This window comes from Hypomesus transpacificus, chromosome 25 (assembly GCF_021917145.1).
Source record: "Hypomesus transpacificus isolate Combined female chromosome 25, fHypTra1, whole genome shotgun sequence".
NCBI classification, from domain to species: domain Eukaryota; kingdom Metazoa; phylum Chordata; class Actinopteri; order Osmeriformes; family Osmeridae; genus Hypomesus; species Hypomesus transpacificus.
The window spans coordinates 441,296-466,864 of NC_061084.1; the positions used below are offsets into that span (position 1 = coordinate 441,296).

General features: G+C 47.4%; 4 protein-coding genes across 4 annotated transcripts; 3 read left to right on the forward strand and 1 right to left on the reverse strand.

Annotated features, from left to right (window-relative positions):
* The first annotated feature begins 3,581 nt into the window (after positions 1-3,581).
* On the forward strand, positions 3,582-6,703 carry LOC124486906 (F-box only protein 24-like). Its single transcript, XM_047048785.1, has 7 exons — positions 3,582-3,857; positions 4,084-4,321; positions 4,562-4,720; positions 5,133-5,254; positions 5,542-5,691; positions 5,854-6,024; positions 6,377-6,703. Exons 1-7 carry the CDS (start codon positions 3,600-3,602, stop codon positions 6,701-6,703), a joined length of 1,425 nt encoding a protein of 474 aa, XP_046904741.1. The 5' UTR covers positions 3,582-3,599.
* A 966-nt stretch (positions 6,704-7,669) lies between these two features.
* LOC124486907 (zinc finger MYND domain-containing protein 15-like) lies at positions 7,670-12,698 on the forward strand. The gene is made up of 13 exons (XM_047048786.1): positions 7,670-7,934; positions 8,093-8,342; positions 8,476-8,676; positions 9,469-9,629; positions 9,753-9,962; positions 10,007-10,099; positions 10,202-10,318; positions 10,488-10,576; positions 10,889-10,990; positions 11,288-11,417; positions 11,823-11,881; positions 11,996-12,156; positions 12,275-12,698. Exons 1-13 carry the CDS (start codon positions 7,670-7,672, stop codon positions 12,465-12,467), a joined length of 2,031 nt encoding a protein of 676 aa, XP_046904742.1. The 3' UTR covers positions 12,468-12,698.
* Positions 12,699-13,004: 306 nt separating this feature from the next.
* On the forward strand, positions 13,005-18,407 carry paqr9 (progestin and adipoQ receptor family member 9). The gene has a single exon (XM_047049211.1). It carries the CDS (start codon positions 14,533-14,535, stop codon positions 15,724-15,726), a length of 1,194 nt encoding a protein of 397 aa, XP_046905167.1. The 5' UTR covers positions 13,005-14,532; the 3' UTR covers positions 15,727-18,407.
* Positions 18,408-19,312: 905 nt separating this feature from the next.
* pcolceb (procollagen C-endopeptidase enhancer b) lies at positions 19,313-25,039 on the reverse strand. Its single transcript, XM_047049039.1, has 9 exons — positions 24,895-25,039; positions 23,179-23,287; positions 22,741-22,999; positions 22,485-22,609; positions 21,668-21,804; positions 20,778-21,448; positions 20,566-20,646; positions 19,869-20,039; positions 19,313-19,753 (listed from the first exon to the last, which is right to left on the reverse strand). The coding sequence occupies exons 1-9, from the start codon at positions 24,984-24,986 to the stop codon at positions 19,623-19,625; spliced, it is 1,776 nt and encodes a 591-aa protein (XP_046904995.1). The 5' UTR covers positions 24,987-25,039; the 3' UTR covers positions 19,313-19,622.
* Positions 25,040-25,569: the final 530 nt, after the last annotated feature.

The following is a 25,569-nucleotide window of genomic DNA, read 5'->3' on the forward strand; positions in this document are numbered from 1 at the left end:
TCTTTCATTCCCCACGGCCACATGACTGCCCACAACCATCCCCTCACTCCCCCCTGCGCCGTAACATCTATTAAAACAGTCTCAATCCCTCCCTCCTTCCCTCCCTCCCCCCTTCCCCCCTTCCCTCTTCTCTCACTCTCCTTTTCTCTATTCCTCCCTCCTTCCCTCCCTCCCCCCTTCCCCCCTTCCCTCTTCTCTCACTCTCCTTTTCTCTATTCCTCCCTCCATCCCTCCCTCCCCCCTTCCCCCCTTCCCTCTTCTCTCACTCTCCTTTTCTCTATTCCTCCCTCCATCCCTCCCTCCCCCCTTCCCCCCTTCCCTCTTCTCTCACTCTCCTTTTCTCTATTCCTCCCTCCATCCCTCCCTCCCCCCTTCCCCCCTTCCCTCTTCTCTCACTCTCCTTTTCTCTATTCCTCCCTCCATCCCTCCACAGATCCCTCCTTCCCTAGTGTCCCATTGGACCATCTGTCAGCGTCCTGGTGTCCTGCTCTCACAGCTGGGGCGAAAGCTAAGAGGTCGGGGGTGCTTGTACACTTTCACTAAACACACACGCACACGCGTGCACACACATTACAGCAAATACCATCCATTAACAGCCACTAGTTAACCCCCACATCAACTGGACGTTAAAGAGATTATCACAGAACATTTAGACCCCCTGCTTGGCCGCAGCATGTTTTCCTCTCCATTTTACTTGTGATTTATATACACACTGTTATGATAAAGCTGTACACATTTAATGAAACACATGGTTTAAAGACGACTGGTGAGGTAAACACTGCCATCAGAACACGAAAATATATAAATGACCTTCATTTTTCAATCTTTCTATGAAATTCTAGGGATTTAAAGGGTTAGTTACAATAAACGTCCAAATAAGAACAGCACCAATAACGCTTGTTCCAAATATGTGTTGGATTTGTCCCTGGGACGTACCACTTTATTCACATGGGGGGGAAATTGGGTCAGGAAATCAACAACAGGCTCACAATGCCCCTGGGAACAACATGAGGATGGGAGGGTTAGAGGAGGGAGAGCACAGAGGAAGAGAGGGGTTAGATAGAGACAGAGCGTGAGAACGAGTGATGTCATATTTGTAACCTCCACCACCCCTGGATAAAAAGATGGTGGGACTGAGAAAAAGAGAGTGGGAAAGTTTAAGAGAAATTGGGATTGAAGGGGCTCGATTAAACAGAAAAAGACCAGGACATTTGCCTTCACGAACCAAACTGAACCAAACTTTAGACAGTCATGGAGAGTGGATAGTCCACTGCTGGTTTGAATGGCTGGCAGCAACACCACAACTTGGACATCCCATCCTTTGATTGGTCACAGTCGGGAAACCATTACATCATCACTAATGCATTTGGGTCAATGAGGCCTGTGAATATTCATGTTCATTAGTGAGCACAATGTGCTTACTACGCCACCTTCTTTGTTTTGGACCAGGGGTCTTTCCTGGAAATGTCACTTTTCACAGGATGTAACAGCAAGACTGGTACTGTAATGATTGTATGTGCGTTTGTCCATGTTATGTGTGCATTTGTGTGAGGCCTTCAGAAGACGCTACACATGTGGTTTGACTTAACATCAACAAGCAAGAGTGTTGGACAGTGTTGGTTTTCAAATAAAATGTTGAACCTTGTAGCTTCAGGGTAATCATTTGAGTCATTTTACTGTTATTCAAGAGTTATCATTTAAAAGAGAAAGTGTAAGCAAATGACAGGGTGGTAGGAGGGAGATAAAGGGTGAATAAGTGAGTGAGTGAGTGATTGATGGAGAGACAAAAAGGGCAACTTAGGCGTAGAGAGAGACTGAACAGGGGAAGACGAGTGACAGATGGACCGAGAAAAAGGGGAGAGGAGGAGAAGAAAAGGACCCCGAGATTAAAAGAGTGTCATAAATAGTAAAAAAAATAAAAAGTGCACAAGCATAGGAAATCTCCCGAGGGACAGAAGGAGGCTGAAAGTGAGGGGAGAGAGGGAGAGAGTGAATGACTGCCTGCTGAAAGAGGAGAATGGCTGGGAACGAGTGGTATGCCATTGGACGTGACCAGCTCTCCACCAGCTGTGCTCACACATACACACACACACTTACACACACACACACGAGCCACATTGGTTTGAGCCTGTGGCACATTAACACTGCATTGGAAGGAGGCCTCACTCACTATCTGGTTACCACACTGAAGAATCCCTCACTTCAATACACACGCTTATTCTAAATCTCCATTAACAGTTTTGCAACATCATGACTTTGGTATAATGACTGTCAAAACCATAAGCAGATTTTAAAATGTCATTATGACATCACAGCAAGACATAGTTCTAAAAGAACTGTTGTCATGCAGAATTCTACAACACTGAACAACAAAGTAGATCTCCAGAAAAATGTACAATCAGACCGTTGGACACAACAAGCAAGAAGTGTGCCATTTATGTTGAACTGGGGAATAATATTTCCAAAGGTTTCTCCAAAACAATGTCGGAAGCTTCAAAAACGCTGGAGATTAGGCTCCGGTCACGCTTCTACGAGAGACAGACCGGAACATCACCAAAGGTAGGGAGACAAAACGTAGAAAAGTCCAACATTTGAGAAAATCATGTCAATTGAAAATGTAATTGTTCATTAATCTGTTTGATTTGTCCAACTAAATCTAGCGAAAGAAACGAAAGACTATCTCTTCAACTCTTGAGGAAGCACAACATATGGCATCTATCCAGTCCTTGCCACCTGAACTAGTGAGATTTTCCAGTTTCCTATTTTCCACGTGCTGGACACACAGTCCTCCATAGACATGGGTCTGAAAGGACTATTCATCTAAAATAGTTACACATTATTAACTCTGACATTGACATTCTTGTTTGTAACTAATGGGCCTTTGGCCAAAATCCAAATGTGAAACTGATTTTGTAACTCAGCTGTGAGGTCAAGATGAAAGGTTCTTAAACAAAATTGAATTCCAGTAAGGGTAGAAATTTGAGACATATATGAATATGTTACTGTACATTTTGTGTATCTGAACTACATGAAATCTGGACATGACACTCTTTAGACCCCCGTTTCCCTAGAAACCATTATAACTCAAAATGTATGATCATGTCACGTGTGTTGTGACATCTGCTTGTTTCTGGGTGTTCCACAGCTGGAGGAAGTACTGAAGCAAGTGTCCGTTACTGATGTCATTTCCTTCGGTGCCACCTGCCGGGCATTCCATGATCTGAGCCTATGCCCCGCCCTCTGGAAACAAATATACTATTCCCAAGTAGCCAGGCCATACCCCTTAAAGGACACGCCCCCTGACTGGCGAAGGGTGACCATCATGAAACGTGAGAGAGACCAACTGGGGATAAAGTGTCGCTGTTTTGATAAACTATGTTGACCAAGAACAAAAGTACTCCAAAAAAGTGACCAAACAATTAACCTCAACAAAAGCATTCACGCTGAGTTTCCAGTAGTCAAGAAAACAACTTTGACAACAACACATATTCCATTCCCACACACACCCTCATTTCCACTCATTAACTGAACGAATCTCCCCCCCCCATCCCCCCCCCCCCCCGGCGTTCCCTCACCTCACAGACACCCAGAGCCTGCTGATGCAGCGTCTGTCTCCCGGTGGCTCCAGGGGGAGTCCCCCGTACTTCCCGGGCAGCGTGATGCGGGCCAGCGCCCCACCCCAGGCCCTGGGCTACCGGCGGGCGCTGCCCACCAAGGACCACCAGCTGCTGTGGGACCAGCAGGGCACCATCTTCCTGCTGAGCAACGCAGACCCGGCCCTCAGGCCACAGGGCTTCCCCACCGGGCGCCTGGAACACCACAGCTCCAGCCACGTGCTCTGCCAGGGCGCCAAAGACGTGAGATGGGGGGCGCTGGGTTTGGTGGGGGAGGGGTAGCTGTGGGGGGGGAGGGGGCGGGCTGGAGTTGGATTGGAGGTGGGGGGTCGTGAAGTTGTACTTTGTAGTAGTATATGATCTTTTTTACGTTTGAAACCCCCAAGATACCCCCAAAATACCCTGACATCTGTTCACCCTGTCTAACCTGGCTATCTCTCCTGTCATTTCGCACCCTCTCACCCCTCAGTTTTCCGTGGACCCCCGTAGTGACGTCTCCTGCCGCAAGTACATCTACGTCCTGGTGACCCGCTCCAGCCCCGCCCCCCTGGGCTCCGAGGGCCCGCCCACGCGCTGCGATTGTGTGGAGGTCTACCAGCAGGACATCAGGACCAAGGTGTTTCGCATGACCTTTCACCCCTCCCTCAGCTTCACCCAGATCCGCGTCATGGGCTCCGAGGCCCACAGGACTCTGCTGCTGCTCACTGGTCAGTACCAGAACAGGAAGTCTCTCTGATTGGCCGATATAAAAAGTTGCTATATTAATTATATATATAAGCTCAGACGTATGGTTATTTCCACATTGCGTGATGATAAGCACACATTTTCAACTGCTCACTCGCTCTTGCTCTTCTCCTCTCTCTGTCTCTCTCTCAATATACGTTCTGTCATTTAGCTCCCACCGTTGTTAAATATCGTCTCCCCCTCTCCCTCCCTCCCCGTCTCAGCCACAGGGAAGGTGTACGCTCTCTCGGTGAACGAGACCCAGCTCACCACACCACCCTCCTACACGGTGCAGCTGGCCCTGAGGAAGGTCAGCACCTCTCTGCCCCAGCTGCCCATCACTCAGATCCACACCAGCTGCAGGAGCGCCCTCTACCTGACCGGTACAGAACTGCATTGAAAACATACATGGAAATAGAACAGCATACTGTAGCACATGAAGATATGATACAATACAAAACAATGCAACTCAATACAAAACAGTTCAATCATTATGTTTACATTACATTTACATGTATTCATTTAGCAGACGCTTTATCCAAAGCGACTTCCAAGAGAGAGCTTTACAAAAGTGAATAGGTCAATGATCATAAACGAGAAAGCCCCAAAAAACATTGTGGGTAGACAAAAAATGAAGAATACATTGTGAAAAGCAAATAAGTGCCAATGAGAAGAAACATAAGAGCATGTAGTTAAACAAGTTACTATGAAACAACATGAACCTCAAAAGTACAAGTGCAAAAGTGCATTAGCTCCAAGACTGCATTTGCTGACCTACTTTCTCTTCTTTGTCAGTGGAAGGTTCAGTCTTCATGGAGGTGCACTCTCCAGGTGTGTACCACACCCTGTTTGGAACCCAGCTGGGCTACGATCCCTGTGACATCCATGTTCCTCTGCCCCTCCGTCTGCCCTTTAAGGTACTGGTAATAGGCACAAGCACACACACACACACACAAACAACTTTAAGTTGAATTCAATCTTAAAAGCCAAATAGTTGATTTCTACAGCTTACTCGCAGGTTCTCAACCCTGGTTCTTGGGCCCCCCTGCCCTGCATGTTTTAGATATTTCCCTGCTCCAACACACCTGATTCAGATAAATGGGTCATTATCAAGCAACAGAAGCCTGATAACGAACCTGTTGTATTCACCCTCCTCCTCCTCCTCTCCTTCTGCTCCTCGACCTTTGACCTGTGGTGCTGCCAGGTGGTGAAGTGCTCTCTGGGACTGAGCCACCTCTGTCTGCTGGATGACTGTGGGCGCATGTTCATGCAAGGGAGCAACCGCTACGGTCAGCTTGGCACCGGAGACAAGATCGACCGTGGACAACCCACCCAGGTGTGTGTGTGTGTTCGGGTCATCATTTACTCTTCCTGTTCACTGGTTCCAATAATGACTGACAACATTTGATTTTGATATAATTGAGTTCTGTACTGAATGACTGCTTCACTGTGACTGCAGCTCTGTCGTCACATCCTAAAGTTAGGCATCTATCCCACCACCTCTCCTCCTACCCAGGTGGTGCTGTCTCTGATTCCAGTGGATGTGTGGTGTGGTCTGAACCACTCCCTGGTCCTGCTGCAGGCGGAGTCAGGCTCCAAGGAGGTGCAAGGGTGTGGGTGTGGAGCGGGAGGCCGTCTGCCCGGGTGCTGCAAGGGCAGCGCCGTGTTCGTCAAGCTGAGCGTCATGGTGAGTTGGCCTTCTTTTTGTCCGGGATGAAAAACACATTGTTTTAGTTCCAAACACTTGAGCTGTTGTGACGTGAGATGTTACTTAGCTTGTAACTCCCCCCCCCCCCCCCCCCCTGTGCTCTGTTCTCTCTCTCTCTCTGCTTCCCTCCCCATCCATTTCTCTCTCAATCCTTTTCCCCCCACTTCCTTTTTCCTCTTTCCCCTTTAAAAATCTCTCCCTCATCTGGTTAATCTCTTTAATGCTCTCTCCCCTCCTTCAAACCTCCTTGTCGTCAACTCTCTCCCTCCCTCTTTCCCCTATCTTTATCCTTTCTTCTTCTACCCTTCCCCCCCTCCCTTCCTTTCCTCAGGTGCCCCGCACCACCCGTTCCATCTGCTCGTCCCAGGACCTCCTCTACCTGCTCACCTGCCACGACGTCGCAGAAACCCCTCTCTTCAGCCGGCCTCAGCACCCAATCCAGCTGGCGGAGCGGGAGGCCAGCGAGGAGAAGGCCGTCCTGCAGAGACAGCTGTGCCTGATGAAGAGCAAGGGCCCCAGCGCCGCCGTTGGAATGAAGATGTTGCAGGACGCAGTGCAGAACCTCATGACCCTGTTGAACCCAATCCACCGCAACTTCCTGGTCGATGCTCTGGGTCTCATCCAGAAAGCTTCCGATAAAAAGCCACTGGAATCATAGAACACCTATGAGATAGAACATCATAAGAGATACTGGTTAGGTGGTTAAAAAATGTATCTTTATCACCACAGTTTATGGAGTAACCTATATGTTTCAATGCTATATTGAATGACCAGATACACCACAAATTATTTGTTCTTTTACTATAAACTTTTCTGCAGATTCAACCAGAGTGGATGTTTTATTTTGTAACATTCATGAATTTCACGAAATACGTGGGGGGTTTTTAAACAGCAGCATCCAAGTTAAAAGATAAAGGATAAAGATCCTTAACAAATGTGTCAATGTGCCTTTCCTCTGATCACTGGTTCAGTTCATCAACTCAAATCGCTAGATTAAAGAAGAGAAAAGAGCTACTAAGAACAGTAATCCTTTTCTAGTCACCATAGACCATTACGCTGCAGCATGCAGATAAAGGTACGAACGTTCTTTCAACTGGAATCTTCAAATGGAATAGGCCTTTTGCTCCATAGTCGCATCTACTTTCAGAAAATAACATTCTTCTTAATTACATTCAAATTTTAGATTAGGTGTGTTGGTAGTAATCAGATAGTGGTAGTAGACCTTTTTAATCGACCTCTAGTCTTGCGTTTTCTAACCTGAGATAGTCTCGACCTTTTTCTGAAGGTGTTCATAATATTTAAATTCCAAGGTAGGCTAAACCTTGTACGGCACAATATAGCTGTAGGCCTACTATGCAGCTGTAGTCGTGTTTCCATAGCACATTTTTTTTGTTGTTGCAATTTCTTTCATATTGTTTTGTTTCCCTCAAAATGTTCGGTGCAATGGGCCTCTGTAAATATATAGAGCATATAGGCTAGAGCCTCTATATGCGCATTAAAATACGTTGATTGAAACACGGCCTACAACAAACACGCAAATTGTCAGGGCGCTGAAATGTCAAAAATGTTGGTTACATACCGTCTTACAAACAAACAAAACTTATTTTCACATTTACAATCTCAGATGGAGTTAGTGTCCGGGTACCGTGACCCCTTGATTGAGTTCTCGGAGGCCATGGCGCAATGGTACCGCTGCTTCCAAACCACACGTAACGGACGCAACCGGGATAAACACACGGACGGTGAATTTTGGGGTTACGGCTTTCCCCGCTACCCCGTGGACCGCTCACCGTACTGGATACTGCACCTGTTAGACTGCACGACACCTCCTCCTGCCGCCAGACCTCGGCTTGAGCAAGCTAATGTCGACCCGTCCGAACTGAATAGGTGTAAGTATGCTTTTAATTGCAAAATTGGTCCCAACACATTTAGGGATAAGGAATAACATTCAACTTGGTTTGCTCTAAAACACAATCCTAAAGGCCATAAATCCACTTTTAACACTACCTTTCTCCCCTCTCCCCTCTATCCCTTTCTCCCCCCTTAGTGAGCAGCAGCGGGGAGAGTATTCTGATGGTGACCGACGCCTCTGGCTTGCCCCTGGGCTTCGACGTCCTGCCCTGCGGCTGGGCCAGCTCCCTGGGCGGGGGCGAGGTGGCGGGGGGAGACGGGGAGGGGATGGTGGGGACCCTCCAGAGGATGGTGGGGCTGCTGCGACGCTGCATGGAAGCCCCCATGAGCGGGGGCCTGCCCCGGAGGCCCCTCACTCTGAGAGTCAACGACCGGAAGCTGCACAGGTACTTAGAAGAAGTGTGTGTGTGTGTGTGTGAAGGTAAAGAGAGAGATGTACGGGTTGGCCCTTCTTCCCTCCTCGTGTTGGTCTCCCTTCACGCGTCTCCTCACAGCTTTGTTTGGTCTCTCTTTTCCCAGGTTGCTCAGCCGCAGTAGCAAGGCCCTGTCCATCCTGAAGGTGGCGCTGTGGCCCCACGCCCTGGGGGGCTGGGACCCGGCGCAGGTGGAGGAGGAGGGGGTGCAGGCCGCGGAGGCCGTGAGCTTTAGCATGCGCTGGCCCCCTACACTCTACTGTCACGTGTGTAAGAAACACTCATTCCCCAGTCAGCTGAAACCATGGTGAGGCAAAGTGGAGGAGAGGAGAAAAAGAAGAAAGGATTGCAGGATTCTGAGAGTGAGGGAGAGTGGAGAGGGGGAGGGGGGGGGTAGCGAGAGAGGGAGAGAGAGTAGGGAGCAAAAGAGGGAACGATTGTGCTCAAGTTAAAACCCAGCCGTCAGCAACTTGACACACCTTCCAGTCCAATCCTTCAGGTTCAGAATATTGGATCCGTTGGCCCTCTTGGGGATCTCAGTCCAGCTTTGCTGACCATGGCTCTCCCACCAACTGTGCCTGACTAGCACAGACCTGCTACTCAGGCCCATTACACGGCCACCCCATAGGTGCTAGCATGCTAAAGAGGCTTTAGATTAGCAGAGTCTGTTGAAACAGATGGCTGCAGAGTTCCGATGAACCCTCAGCGGGAGGCTGGGTTTAAAACTCAAGGTCACTTTTCATTGCAAAATGCTTGTAAGCACTTTTCTCTTGAGGTGTTTCAATGAAGGAAGTAGGTCAATGTGTCTTGCTTTATGACCCAGTGCTCACTAACCATCTCTTGTGCATTTCCCAACAATGTCTTGAATTATTTCTTACTTTTCCACCATCATTTGTCTGCCCCTTCGGTCTTGGCTTGTTTTCACTTGGCTGTTCTGGGTGGACAAATTACTTTCACATTTCCCACCGTCTCTCTTTTTTCTGTCCAACTGCTTCCTCTTTTGTCTTTTACACATTCTCGCTCTCTTTCCGATCCGCTCTCTCGGTTTTCCCACCCTTTCTGTCTTGTTTTCTGTGCCCCGCCCTCCCATATCCAACAGCTCTCAGTGCAGGGCAGTCCTGTACTGCTCCGACCAATGTGCCCACTCAGACCGGACCCGTTGCCCAGACGATACAAGTCACGAGCACTGGTGTGGCAAGCTGGCCACATTTATGGCCAATGGGCCCCTGTTGACAGACAGCCCATTCACTTATGCCGAAGGTACGGCGGGCTGTGCCAGACTATATGGCTCTTGCTTGTCAAAGTCTAATTGGTTTAAATTTGCATCTCCCCCTTTTGTCTCCCTTGTTTCCCTTATCTTGGCACCCTCCCTTGGTTCCACAGAGGTGGCGGCTCATGACTTTGACCTGGAGCACTTCCTGTTTAAGAACAAGCTGGACTGTGGTTACTGGGTCCACTGGAGTCTGCTGGTGCGCTCCCCCCGCTACGAGCTCCACCACAGAATGGAACAGTCCAAAGACCCATACCCCCAGTGGCTCGCAGGTTGGTACGCCCCAGTGGCCAACAGTCCCCAAACAATTACAGTGTGTTGTCGTACTCGTGTGTTTTGATGTGTCGATGTTATGTGGGCCGAGCAGGTCACAGGGAACCCTATGGACCGTTGATTAGGGAAGGAGAGATCTTGCTTTGTAACCCAGCCCCACGTGCCCCCAGTCTCACCAAACCTCTGGGTAAGGCACAGACCAGTTATTATACGGGATCAATAATGGGGTCTTTAACTTTAAAACACGAATATTTGCCTATAGTCTGCCTTTCTTTCTGTTTGTACTCAGTGTCATGGCGTCAGTACTGTGATTGGAGAGGACTAGGCCTGTCGTCTCTCGTTGCTCCTCTGCTAAGTTCCCCTCTCTCCATCTACTACATCATCACCTCACTGGTGCCCAAACATTGTGAGTGTGTGGGTCTGTACGTCTCTGTGTGTGTGTGTGTGTTGTGGACATTTAAGAGAAATGCCAATATCTGAATTTTTCTACCTCAGTATTTCAACGGCTAGAAATATTGTGAGACATTATTTGAGGACACATTCCATAACTGTGCACCATCGCCCTCTCTCCCCAGTTCCGGAGCTGAACATTCTGAAGAAGCAGTCTCTGAAGATTCATATCATCGAGTCCTACAGGGAGTTTCACTCTCTTGTGGTGTTCTGGGTGAGACTCCAAGGCTGTCATGGCTCTGCTCAGGCCATTAGAGCACTTCTCCCTAAATGAGTCTATGTGTGGTTGTATGCATGTGTGGGTGTGGTTTGGCTTCCATTCGCTGAATAACTGTTTCTACTTTTTCTTTCATTGAATGTGTGTGTGTGTGTGCCTTTTCAACTTTGATCTTCCTGTGTGGTCATCTATCTTGCCCGAGCATCAACCTGGGCAGTAAACACCAAGATGACAAATCCAACCCCTTGGAACGCAATTAGCCAATCATACCCCTTAATCTCTCTTCCCCTAAACTGTCTTTTCCAATAGGAACTCTCCATGCTCCTGCCACACATGACCTTTGAACTCGTGTTCATTGGGGAAGGCCTTCCTGCTGAGAGTGATGAGGTGCAGCTCTTTCTGCAAAAGAAGGTGAGCAACCCCCCTTCCTCTCTCTCTCTCTCTCTCTCTCTCTCTCTCTCTCTCTCTCTCTCGCTCTCTCTCTCTCTCTCTCTCTCTCTCTCTCTCTCTCTCCCTCTCTCTCTCTCTCTCTTGCTCTCTCACACACACACACACACACACACACAATGATGTGTTTACCTACTGTTGGTAATAGCATCAATAGAAGCTAAATAAACTGGTTCCCATGAACTGAAGCAGCCAATAGAAAGTTACATACCACACGGAAGTTCATGTTTGACTTCTCACACTGTGTTGTGATTGATCCAGAATGGCACGGTGACATTCGTGAACCCCAGCTTGACCCCAGACGAAAAGGTTGACAGGCGAAGCCTCCGGGTTAAAGGTTACCGCCGGGCCTATCACATGCTGCAAGGACCTAAACCAGACCTGGTGATAGGTGAGGACAATATTAGAAGCAAAGCGTGTGTGGATATTCCTATGGAATGTTACGAAGAGGATTTTCACGTGTGTTCGCCAGGCTTGTGTACGTGACGGTCGGTGCCTTCAGATGTGTTTTGTGGAAAGTACACGTGTACGTGGCGTTACTGATCTCCGACTTTGTTGCGGTCATTGTCGGCTGTTGAATAGAGGGAAGGAAGCTGCGGTTCCCCTCCCTGAACTGGAGGTCGTTGTTGTTCCATGGGGACTGTATGATCTCCCGGAAAGCAGTTAAGCGTTTCTCAAGACGACTGAAGAGAGGAGATGGACAAAGGCAAGGACAAGTGTATGAAGTGACTAGAGGACACTGACTCACATAGTGTGTGTGTGTGTGTGTGTGTGCACGTGTGTGTCTATTCCCCAGGCTTCAGACCTATGATCCCACTTCATGAGTCTTGGCTCAGCACTCTCCCAAGGCTACAGGTAGCACACACACACACACACACACACACACACACACACACAGGGGAAACACACACACACACACAGAGCAATCCAACAGGAACCATCCCAACCAGCTCTCCACTGTGTTTTCAGTCTCTGCGGGTGCCAGCCTACTTCTGCGAGGTCAGCGAGCTGAGCTGTGAGTGCAGCCTGCAGGTGATGAGCCAGGCCACTGGGGGCGCTGTCTCAACACCTCACATCAACCCCTTCCACTGCCCTCTGCGCATCACTGGAGGAGACAACATGCTCCCTTGGTGAACAGCTTTACTCTCTAGTTAATGGTAAAAGTTCGGTCACAGTTGCGGGTAAAATGAGTGTCTTATCTCACTCTCGCTCCATCTCTCTGTTCCCCTCTCCTTTCCTCTCTTTCAGGTATTCCAATGCATTTATCTTTCATCTTGTGTATAAGCCCGTGGCTAGCTTCTTACAACGGCCCATGGCAGCAAATTCTGAAGACCCATACCCACAGGATGAGCCAACCAATCGGCCGCTGGAGAATCCTCCAAAGATGACGCGCAAGGAGAGGAAGCACGCGGCTCGCTACCTGCCTCGTAAGCGCAAATGAGACGCGCGCACGCACGCACGCACACAAACTTCAGAGTCTTTTCTGAAAGATTGTATCATTTTTATTAAAAAGTGACTCAGTTATAAATTCCAATAGCAGTCTTGGCTTGTTTATATACACGATCATACACGGTGGTTCTTTATTAGATTGTTGCAATATTTATGACTGTCTTTGCCCAGACATTCATCTAAACCCCGAGGGCAATTTCTCTCAAGAGTCTCTCTGGAATCACATGACTGGACATGACTTGTTAAGTGTCATTCCATTTTATTTACACTAACAGCGAAATGTATGACCATTTATTTTAAGAGAAAGATTTCACAACCAAAGCATATTCATGTGTCCTTTCTAAATCATTAAAGTAGATGGAAGCTGTCTGGCTTACTCCCCAATACTTGCCACGAAGTTACTTTGGAAAAACTGTTTGGCAATTATTCATAAACACAAATGGTCTGTTGGAGCTTTTGTAATACGTTTATTATTAAATTGATTATAGGTCCTGAGGACCCAAAGGCGCTGACGTCAGAGCTTTAAAAAAAAAAGTGCTGCTGTTCAGCTTTCGTGTCAGTGAGCAAGTGTGCGTTTGGCTGGCAGCCACACACAACGGCGAGAGAACAGTGCAGAGAGGGGCTACACACAAACGGCACCGGGATTACCTAATGCCGATGTACTGCGCATTTTAAACAGATAACGGCGGTGTTTGAGACTGAAGTGTAACGGGACAAGTATTTCTACAGAACAATGTTGAATGACATGGGATACTAACAGGCTACTGTACACGTCATTCCAATGCAGCTATCTTGCTCTGATCGTATTTTGTGCGCCTGTCAAGGACGAAGAGGAACAGAAAATAGAGAAGCAGACAGTTAAAAATACTTAGAAACGAGTAGTGTGTGCTGACTGATTATTGTGGTCTGTTGTATAGACCCGCACATATCTCACTGCTTTCAGAGTAACCAACCGGCTCGTGGAACAGAAAAAGCCGGCCGGCGGCACGGGACTAGTGGGATAGGTAGAATAACGTTCGATGAATGCTTTTTGCTACAACAATTTTTACCAAGAAGATCAAATATGAACGCTCTATTTGCCGACTCTTTTCATGCTTTTCATTTAGGTCAACCTGCTTAAAACGAACGTGACTGTTTTACTGGACTACGGTCTAGCATAGCCTGCCTCTAATCCGTCTCTACACACATATTATAACGGAATCCATTTAGCAGTCTACAGCCTTGTGAAAGTCGAGGTTAGTAAATTGATATGACATGTGCATTCAAGAGTAAAGGATTATGAATACCAGTGGTCTGAGTTGTGCGGAGTTCCTCAGATAGCCCCACGCTTATGTGTGGCCCACATGACCTACTTTGACGGAGAGAAGGTTCGCTAGGATGTTCTCTCGAGGACCCGACCGCTGCGTAGTACAGGAAACAACTGAGGTGTGAAGTACAGATGAACTTGGATGACGCGGAGAAGTAGCCTTGTCTCAGTTCTTAGATGTCCGTTTTGTCCGTTGCCTATCGGACAAATATTTTAAAATGGGCTTTATTGTAGGCATGTAATGTAAGATAGTTAACCTTATCTATGTTAAATGCCACAGGGCTGCAAAACAGGATGAAATATTAACCCAGTTGTTGTTGGATGTGCTATTGACCTTTTGTACTGTTCTGCCTAAGGCCAAGGGGGCAACTGAATGGAAAAATTAGCACAAAGGAGATCGACCTTTCCCTATTTCCTGGTATCCTGTATACCTATTCACATATTTCTGTACAGTTTGACATTAAACTTCAGCTAACTCAGGAAATACCCCCCTTTGGTGGGGCTTTACAGGTGACAGTTTATGGAGCATGCACAGTAAGAAGCCCTTAGCACTGCAGTTGAGCTCTAAGGTTATAAGAACAGGACAAAAGCGTAACGAGCAGTCTTTTCCTTATCTAATCAATAGTCACCACCTGTTACACCGAACATTATGTAGTCAAGCAATAAACAGATAACTACAGTGTAATAGCATAAATACATTTACTGAAGCCAACTCATCAATATAGACCGTCCTGCCTTTTGACCAATCATCATGTTCCTCAACTGTGGCCATTCTGGTAAGTCTTTGCCTCTCCTGAGGCACACAGATGTGCCTCACCGCGTGACAGAGTCCTTCATCCTCTCCGGGTACCGCTTCCCCAACTACAGCCTCCGGGACTGCCTCAAGTCAGCCTTCCGGCCCACCAACGAGACCGGGAACTTCTGGACTCACTTCCTGCCCGTGTTTGTGTTTGCCTTTTACTTTGCCGAACCGTTTGGTTGGGAGGGGGCCCCCCCAGGGGACAGCCCCTTCTTCTACCCACTATGGAACTACTTCATTGGGGTGTTCTGTCTGCTCATGGCCAGCAGCATGGCCCACCTGCTGAACTCGATGTCCCTGGTGATTCGAGAAGTGTGCTTCTTCGTGGATTACGGTACTATCAGTGCCTACACCGTCGGGTCATCGCTGGCGTACTACTACTACATCCATCCCAGAGCAGGGATATTGGATTTGGGGGTCGGAGGACTCAACGAAACGTCTGCCCGCCTTCTAACGTCGTCTTCGTCCTCGTCCTCGGCGCCCGCGTGGATCGCTCTACCCGAGTTCACCGTGTTCTTTGAGGTCCTCTACATCCCGGGCTCGTGTGTGGTGGCCATCATCTGCGTCCTGGCGTGCTGCAACACCCGCCAGCACTGGAGGACCTACCGCTACGTCATCCGCACCCTGGTCTTCCTCCTCCCCTTCCTGGTCTCCTCCACCCCCATCTTCTACCGCCTCCTCGCCGCCTCGCCGTACCCCGTGGCGTCCTCCTCCTTCGCCTCGTCGGCCTCCATGGCGCTGTACTTCTACCGCCACTGCCTCTGGCTGGTGGTGTCGGCGTTGTTCAACATGAGCAAGATCCCCGAGCGGCTGTCGCCGGGACTGTTTGACATCTGGGGCCACAGCCACCAGTGGTTCCACTGCTGCACCTTCCTCTCCATCCTGGACGAGCTGCACATGATCAAGGCCGAGCTGAGGGCCGTCCTGCTCCACCCGTCCCTGGTGCTGAGCCCCACCGTGCCGCCGCCGCGCCTGCCCGGCCCCACCGTCGTGTCCACCTACGGGGTGATGGTCCTGCTGCAGGTCACCATCGCCTCCATCATCGCCTGGTTCTCCTGGGGGGCCAGCCGCATCTACGGGCCGGAGAGGGACCGGCTGGAGGAGGAGCAGCGCATGAAGGAGGGCGCCGACAAGAAGTGCCATTGAGTTTCGATACGTTCTGACGTTTGTGGATGGAATGTTTTCTTTTTTGTGATGACTTTGCACTTAGTAGAGCCATAGATGATGGAAACGCACAAATACGATTAAAAGAAGACATTTCGTCATAGGTGTTTTTCTTTTATGTGGATGTTGGGCTGTTGTCTCCCAATTGTAACCACGTTCGCTGTGCCCCCCCAATGCTCAAGCAAGTTAATAGAGAGAATTTCGTGTCAGGTGCTCGGTCAGGTTTACTGCAGGATAGCTGCTTTGTTAGGTGTATACTGCAGAACTCTCTTGGAAGTTTCCCTTCCTCTAAGGGTTGTGAAATGACAGTGCGTTCTAGAACAGAGGAACAATACCTTCCCTAAGGGGTTCCTTTAGGTTGGAGAACAGCAGAGCAGCACAGACATCCCTTGGAGTATCCTGATTCTTACATAACAACCTGTGAACAATGGTAGTTAAATGTCAGCCTTTTGTTGCACACTTTTTTTCTCTCTCCGATCTCTCCTTCTCAGTACTGTCGTTCAGCCTTGCTCTTCATCTCTATCTCTCTCTCTCTCACTTCTTCTCTGTCAAACGCACACAAATGCTACACACACACATGCCCATTTCCTCTCTGTTTCACATGAACGGTTATAACAGGAAGTGGGGAAGCTTAAGTAAGCCCAGTCAACACCACAGACGTAGAACTGTCTTACATAAATGCACTTTGTAGAATCTGCCCCTCTCCTTCAAATGCACTGTACTTTTTTCTGTCTTCACAGCGATTGAGTTGTCCTACAAACGTAATGTACTGTACAATGATGTACTGTAAAGCATGCTATTCGACGTACAATTATGACATGCATTATTACATACTACATGTGTTAACAAGTTGACCTTTGATTTTCTAAACCTAAACCTCAGGTTTTTATTGCGATTTAAACTCCACAGATTATTGTAAGGCATGAATAGCACTGTACTCTCTCTGTACTTTCTTTATGAGGATGACAAGTGGAAAGTGAATGGGCCCTCTCCCATGTTTAGGACCCCACCTCGTAGGATGTCTGTGTTGAACAGAAGCCATAGTTGAGTACGGAGGCCTTTTATACGAAGCCATTACCGATTGTCTGATTTAGGTCGTTAAAATGCAGACGGTGAGATATAACGCCAGGGGTTTCCTGGATAGATTTGGACACAACATGTAAGGTTTCATTCAGGTGTTGCTGTGGAGATACCGAAAACCAACCCACAGGTCTATTGATTAATGAAACCATCTCGTATCTGCATGAATTAATCAATACCTTTCTGTATTTTTGATAGGAAAATAACCACTAAAGTGGTTTATTTAGACCTTACTTGAAACTCTGTTGATATTAAATGTGAGTTTTTTTTACTCAAGATTATATTCTTATCTGCCCAAATATGTTTGGGTTTCCTCTAAGCACTTAATTGTAGAAACTGCTGTTGTGTTTGTTGGTATTTTTCTTTCATGGCAAGAAGATATTTACAGTATTTTCCACTGTAATCATTAAGAGTTTTAAGATCTGTCTTTAAGTGAGCTTGATCATGTGCAAAATTGTGCAAGATTGTGATCAGGTGTGTTTATAAAAGAGCTAATAGAGTTAGACAAAACTGTCACCACCTTGACTCGACTTGAAATTGAATGGCAGCATTTTGACAGGAGTTTCTCTGGAATGGACTAGAGCTATTCTAAGGTTGCTGAACTTGATTTGTGTCTTTGTCCTTGAGAGTGTTGGGCCTGTCTCACACTCCAGGTTTGTTTGCATAGTGGACTAGGTCAGTCTCCTATAAAAGAGATTAAAGCATTGTCAAATATATAATAATGTGGAGAAAAAAAACATTGAGACAATGTGGATATGTTATATGCCCTGTCACGTAATCGTTTTATGTTGTGTGTACTTTGTCGGAGTGTTTAACTGAATCTGTTGCAGTCTACTGGATGTAGTGTAATTACACGGCCTGTTGTGGCTGTTTCTAAAGCCTTTCCTTTTCCGGCTCCCTTTTCGGTAAACATCCGACTTGATGTGGCTGTAATAGGCCTATATCCGTGAGTTTTCAAAGCCCTTATTGCGCGTAGAGAAAATACTTTCTAACCATTTTCTAATCATGAGAGGTCAAAGAATAAAAGTCGGTACTGTTCCCGATCAAAGCTTTTTCCTCGTCGTAAGGTGTCTGTTGTTATGGTTTCCTGCCACATCACAACACCACAACATGTGCGGAATGTCAGTGCTTTCCATGAGCCTACTTCACTCAGTGTGGGGGATCATGCCAGAAGTTTCATGCATTCAGGCAATCGTATCAAGTCAAAAGGAAATGTTGACTCTTTCCCTGTCGTTGCCATTTATTTTACAGTCTGTCAAGACTTGTAGACTTGAATGAAATCAGATGTTAAAGCAGTCAGTTGGTATGTCTAATCTAGCCTATAAATGTTGCTGTAATGTTGAACTAATGTTTAAACTACAGACTACCTGTAGGTTATTAATATTCTCAGGTGAGAAAAACCTGAGAAAGACCTGTGATTTATGCATTCTAATGATTCAAATGTATATTTATATTTTTGATTAGCTTGTGATGTTAACAAGCATTGCTTTATCCCTTGCACAATAATTACAATGATTAATTTCCCTTTCCTGTGGCTTAAAATGCCCTTGCAAATTAATTAATTGATTGGATGAAGCTAATTGAATAAAGAAACAAAGAAATGTGTCCTGTATTCCTCTGTGTGTTTGTATCAAGGCAGTGAAAGTAACACTCATTTAAATGTTAGCCAGTGCAGCTTTGGCAGTTTTGAATTATTTAAATTTTGATTCAAATTTGTAAGCCCAGATTTGCAGGTACAGTGCCCAGGTTAGCCTGCCTTCATGCTTTGTGTGAGTGTACATAGGTGTTTTCTGCTGTGTCAATGCTGTAGGGAACTGCAGGAACAGCTGGCCATTATGGTGTTGTGTCACACACACACACACACACACACACACACACACACACACACACACACACACACACACACACACACACACACTCATACCCACACTCTCTCCACTCCCACTCTACCTTTTTCCATTAGTCCCTCTCTTTATCTCTGTCTCTCTCTTTCGCTATCTCTCCATCTCTCTTTCTCACCCTCTTACATTCTCCATCCAGCTCCCTCTCTCCATCTGCCTTGCCGAAGACAACTGATCTGCGTAACATGAGATGGGTGCACAAACAGGGGCGATCGACAGGGGACAGAAATAGAGACGGGTGCAGCGGAGGAGCGGGTGATGAAGAATAAATAAGAGAGGGACATGAGCAGGTAGTCTCACAGCCAACTCTCCTTTCATCACGGCAGCCTTCCAGCTCTGTGTGTGTGTATGTGTGTGTGTGCATGTGTGTATGTATGTGTGTGTGTGTGTGTACGTGTGTGTATGTGTGTGTGTATCCCTCCTGTGCCAGCACTTCCTCTCTCGCCAGGAGTGACTTACATGTAACAAGAGGGAGAAACCAAACCCAAACACATCACTAGGTGGCGACACACACCACATTTGTAGTGATCGCAGAAGTGCATTTTTTGTTTGTTTGCCATAAACAAGTTCTTCACCAGAGGTAGATGTTGAGTCTCTAGGGGGGTTGTTCTTCAGTTATACATCCTTTAATCACAGAAATATCATTTATATACACAAACAAATTTCCATATCTGAGTGTAAAAAAGGGAAAATAGAAAATACAAGAACAAATGCATGTTTTCTTCTTTTTTTTTTTTTTTACCTGAGGTTATGTTATCAACCTGTCCCTTTTATACGTTCGGCCAATTTAAACTCACTATGCTTCTCGTTGTTGTTGTTGTTAGTGTTTCTGCATGGTATGAGGAGTGTGAGGCGTCAGATCACCCCCCGCAGTAGCTGCTGGACTGGACTGTGAGGTCAGCAAGATTTGCGTGTGAGACTGGCCAGTGCTTTGGCGTGGATCGCCTTGTACAAAAGGGCAAAGCTGGAGGGGTTAAGAAGGCCACGCCCCTCCGCATCCACCTGACCCATCAACACGTAATTGGCTCCTGCAAGAACAGAGGGACCAATCAAATGTTACGTTTGAGTATGTGTGAACTCACGATGGATGTGTGTGTGTTTGTGTGTTTGCATGGACGTGTGTGTTTGGGATTGCCTCCTTACCTTTGCGTAGACTGGGGCATTTCTTGCAGGTGGAGGTCACCGTAACCGACGAAACCGGTCCTGATTGGGTGACAGCCAAGCGACCAGTCTTGTAAGCCTTGATGAGGGACACTTCCACTGTCACGCTACCCCTCACACCAGGGAGAAGGGAGGTCACCTTACCTGTGATCACTTGAAGAGGGGGAAAAAAAGAGAAAGAGAGGTGAAGAAAGAAGGAAAGAGAGTGAAAAGAAAGAGGGATGAGCAGAAGGAAAGAAAGGCACCTTATCGTCACTGCACTTCCTGTTTCTGTGAGTCAGATAAACACAGGTGACACATTCTTGAATACGCATGACACAGCAACATCTTTTGAGGGTGTAAAATGACAGTAAAACGCTCCATTAACTTTAATATGTCCGAACGGATGGCTCCCCATTGTTGGGTGAGACCATCTTTTGAGAATGGGCGGACTGCCACTGTCCATGTAATGTCCCCTCCGTCTCTTCACGCAGAGAGAGGGGCTCTGCGGCAATGGCAAACCTCGAGAACAAGTCAAGCTGTGCCGTCGAAAAATGGTGCGAGAGTGGGTGAGAAAAAGAGAAAGATTGGAAAACGAGTGTCATCAGTGAGAGTGATAGATAGGTGACAGTGGAAAAGGGAGGGGAGGGATGGAAAGTCGGATACGTGAAAAGAGGTTGAGAGAGAGAAAGAGCCTCACCAAAATCGTTTGGGCAGAAGTTGGACTGTAAAGTGCCAGTCCGCTTACAGGCCTGTGTACACAGCGGGTTTACTGGTAGGGCTGAAAACACCAATACACACACACACACACAACACACATACACACACACCATTAGCTCAGATACACATGAACAAATGTGTGACATTGACCAAAAAGAAAAGAAGAAAACGTGACAACATCATAACACTCACATTTGGCAACAGGTTTCTTGGCAACAGGTTTCTTGGCAACAGGTTTCTTGGCAACAGGTTTCTTGGTAACCGTCTTGTTCTTCCCAGGTTTGGCTGTCACTTTAGGTTTGGTCTTTGGTTTAGGAGTAGGTTTCATCCCTGTTCTGGGTGTAGGCTTGACACCAGGTTTAACTCCAGGCTTAAGGGGTGGCTTCACTGGCTTGACCCCAGGTTTGGCCGTGGGCTTGGCTTTAGCCTTCATTCCAGGTTTAAGTGTGGGTTTGGTCTTGGTGCTAGGCTTAGAGGTTGAGTTAGACCTCGCACCAGGTTTAGTTGTTGGCTTTACTCTGGGTTTAACTTGTTTGGGCTTAGGGGTAGGCCTAACACCAGGTCTGGCTGTAGGTTTACGTGGAGGGGGCTTCACTGGTGTTCTCACCCCTGGCCTGGTGGCGAGTTTTGTGGTAGGTTTCACCCGGAGGCCTGTTTTGGGTTTGGGGGTTGATTTGGTGGGCTTGGAGAGGGGTTTGTGGATTTGGGAGCCGGACTGTGGCCCGTGGAGGGTGTCCCCCCCGGCCGTGGGGGTCCGGGACCCCCGGGGAACGCTGGAATAGTGGGCCATGAACCCATCTGAGGTAACACTGAGGTCAGAGACAAACTGGACCAGGAGCTCGTTCCCAGTGGTCACAATGGTTCTGGGAGAGAGAGAAGGGAAGTCAAGGAAGGGAAGAAGGAAGAGGACCCGAGATATTAGATATGAAAATGAAAGAGAGGGAGGGAGGAAGAGAGGAAGAGGGCGATGTCAGTAGGGGATCTAATGTCTAATGGGTAATGTGGTCCTTCAGAGAAAAAAATGCACCATGTTACCACAGTGTGTGTAAGTGTGTGTGTGTGTGTGTGGGGGGGGTTGTTACCCTGGGACCCGGTCTCCACAGTACTTCCCAATGCGTCGGGAGTCGTCCCTCTCCCCCCCGTTGAAGAAGGCCACGTAGTCATAGCGACAGTAAATGTCGGGCTCTATGTCAAGCTTCTGAAATTTGACCTCAATCACCTGAAAGACACGACACGCTCAAACTAAAAGCCCATTTGACATGTTTACCGCATGGCCAATCAGCAGTGTACGGTGGGACACGTACGGTGAGGTAAAGGAAGTTAAAGGAAGCACGTGTAATTGTTTTACAGTAATATGTTTGACCCTAGTTGAGTCTGATTTCTGGAATACAGAGGGGCTTTCACCCACTCACCTTACGCCGTCCCCCATTTCTCTCTCTCTCTTTCCTTCTCTCCATCACACACCCTTCTCCCTCAATAAGGTCTTTCATTAATACTTCCATCACAGCGCCGCAGTCAAATGGCGAGTAAGCACACACAGACACCCACACACACTCACTCGGGAAGCCAAGTCTGGACCTTCCAGAACATTTCCTTGTGAAAGGCCCCTATACCAGTGTTTATGTTTCTCTCCCTCTCTTCTCTCTTCTGTCCCAAACACACCTGACTCAACAAGGCCTGAAAGATCAATAAATTTTTCTGGCACAACAAGGCCTGAAAATATTGACGAATAACATCTAGTTTCAATGCACCAGTTGTTGTGTGAGGCGGCAACAGGCGTGCATACATACTGCGTTAGGATTGGTTTAACAGAGAGATGTGAGCTGTAAAGCTGTGTTTTGATTGGTTCAAGAGTGATATTGGAGCTGCACAATAGAATTGGATTGGTTGATGCCTGACGTTGCTGGGCTCCACGGAGATGTGCCAGGAGCAGCTGATGCCTGCTGGGTAATCCGAGTTGGGCCAGTTTGGTGTCTTGATGGATCCCTGAGACTTTGTCAGTCTCCCCCCACAGAACTGGTCCTCTGGGGGGATGAACACAGATAGAGAGATGAGGAGATGAGGGGTCGAAAAAGAGGCACCATCATTGACCACACAGAAACCGAAAACAGAGGATCAAGGGAAGCCGAAACCAGAGACAGGGCTGACTCCTCACCGTCCACATGAGGCTTCCCCCCGCTGAAGTAAGCCACGAAGCCCCTCCCCCCGGAGCTGGCGTCAGACACCATCTCCAGCATCATGGTGTTGGAGGTGGAGAGGAGCGCCCCCGGCCGGAACGTTCCGCAGAAGCGGCCCAGCTTCTGCACCGTGTGGGAGTGGCCGTTGTAAACGTCCAGGTAGTCGTAGCGACACGTGGGGTCGGCCTCCAGGTCGAAGAGGCGGAAGGAGAGCATGACCACGTGGCCCTCGGGGACCTGCAGGGGTTATTATGGGGTGTTTGGGGGGAAAGGAGGGGAGGAGGAGAAAGGGTTGAGGCTGGGGTGTGGGTGGCGAAGGGGTCAGGGTCTATCAGTGTTAATGGTATTCGTTGGGTGGTTGTGTTTCAGTGGCCTGTCTGTTAGAAGGAGGAGGACAGCATATTGTCCTGACTCACAGTTATGTACCAGGTACACTTGCTGTTGGGTTTGTACTGGCTGGGGAAACCCTCACTGGCCACAAAGCCAGAGTCGGTCACCAAGTGGCCCCCACAGAGGAAGATAGGCCTGGAGGGAGGGAGGGTCAGAGAGAGAGAGAGAGAGAGAGAGAGAGAGAGAGAGAGAGAGAGAGAGAGAGAGAGAGTGATGGAGAGGTCAAATGATCGAAGGATCTTGCAAATCAGTGCCCTGCTGAAGATTTGAGACATTTAGTTTGTGGAATAGCAGCTGGAGACATTCTGTGGAAGAAGCCTATACACACACACGCGCACATGCGCATACACACACACACAGTTGGGGTCTGTTCGCGGATTCTGGGAAGGGCCTACACACTATGTGCAAGGAAATGTTTTCGTAAAGGTTGATTCAATCCAGGGCTGTTACACAAAATATATATATATATATTGTGCGTTGTGGATTATACCAAAACACACACATACAGTATACACACATGCTTAAAGTGTGCCATATGAACACTGTAGCCAGACAGAGCACATTGAGGAAGTGAATGTGACGTATGGGCATCACCATGGAGTACATGGGGGCAGTCTGAAAGCTTGGAACACAGAAAGCACACACGCGTAGTTATATAACCCTGTTTATGTAAATGACTACATCAATGACTAAATATTTAGGAAACACACACACAAACATGCATGTGCTCACACAAAAAAGACACACATGGATCAAAGCTGTGGCACACTCTCTGAAACTTTACAACAGGTCCCCAGACTTGTTAATGCGGCTTTTGCCCTAAGAATAAAGATTTAATGGTTAAAAACCAAAAAAGCTCAAAGCTGGTAGGCGACTGTGGGTTTGAGTGCTGTGTTGTCTGATAGCGAGCACACACACACACACACACACACACACACACACACACTCCTCTGCTGCCTTGCCTGTATATTTAAACCGATCTTCTGTCCAAAATCTATTTCTAAACCCTCCATTAGAGAACACATCTTCAGATGACCTTAAGAAGGGTTGACAAGTGGAACATGACGTTGTGATGCCTTGGTACATAGAGAACTCAAAGATGTTAAGAGTCTTCGAGAATACGCTACATGCTCGTACACACACGCTCCACAGATCCAGACAGCATTGCTTTGGGGTGAACCTGGTTTTGAAAACCAACATTGGTCCAAAATCTCAAACATGTCTGTGGTTCTGGGGCCCTCTCTGGTCATCTGCTGCTGGCAACCTACGCAGCTCACAAACGACTGTTTGGTCTGTTGTGTTTGTTTATGTCTAATCTAACGTGGAATTATAACCTAGTAATTTTACACCTTCCAGAAAATCTAATCCCACTCGGACAACAGTTCAGAGACTCATAAGATTTGGAAAGCATCGCGGCCTCAGGGTAACTGAACACCAGGCTTAAAGAGGGCATTTGATGCCAACAATATGTGCAACCAGGGCATGTCACTGCTCTCTGTCCACAAGAAACCATGACCATGGATCACCACAAGTTCTTCTTCTTTTGTATTGTTATTTAGAGAAAATACGAATGATGTAACATATCTTTAGAGGAGGGGTAACACTCGAGAAGGGGTGACAAGTAGACTCTGGCATCATGTGACACACACACACACTCACACACACACACACTGAGACACCTTGGTACATAGCGGCAGGATGTCAAGAGTCTTCAAACGAGCGCAACACGCAACTAGACTCACCTGGTGAAGTTGGTCTGACCTTGTGCCTGGGTCCATCTCAGGGTCAGGGTCAGAAGATACCAAATGCTCCACACGCACACACTCAACCCCATCTTGACGTCCTCCTAGTCCCAGAGAGAGAACTATCCAGAGAAAGAGGGAGAGGGAAGAGAGGAGGCAGGGAGAAGGGAGGGAGTCTGAGAGCAGGAGCTGGGCGAAAGAGGAGGGTCATCATAGTGGTGGGAGTTTTTCATTTGGTTTCATTTACTTCTTGTTTTGAATGTGTAAACGTTGTGTTGGTTTTGATTTGTTTCATTTTTCAGATATACTTTTATTGTTTTTAACAGTATTTTGTTCCTGTTTTATTTTTTAACACTTTAGATAGACAGTTGAATTATGGAATAGGCAGATACATTTCTATAAGTTTCACAACTACTTAAAAATAAGTTAGCTTTTCTGATGAAAACTGAAAATGTTGATGCATTTATGAAATTTGGATTGATGAAAGCTCTGATGTTGTAGTTACATCTGCACAGTAATGGACCGTGCCAAGTTGTGTGCAAGAGTGTTTTACAGACAGAGAGACAGTGTTTTTTGTATAATGAGCACTTCACTAAACTGCTACAGGTAGGGCACACCAACCTGAAAAGAAAATTGCAAGCCGCTGAAACCACACACAACCTTCTGTGGAGCAAG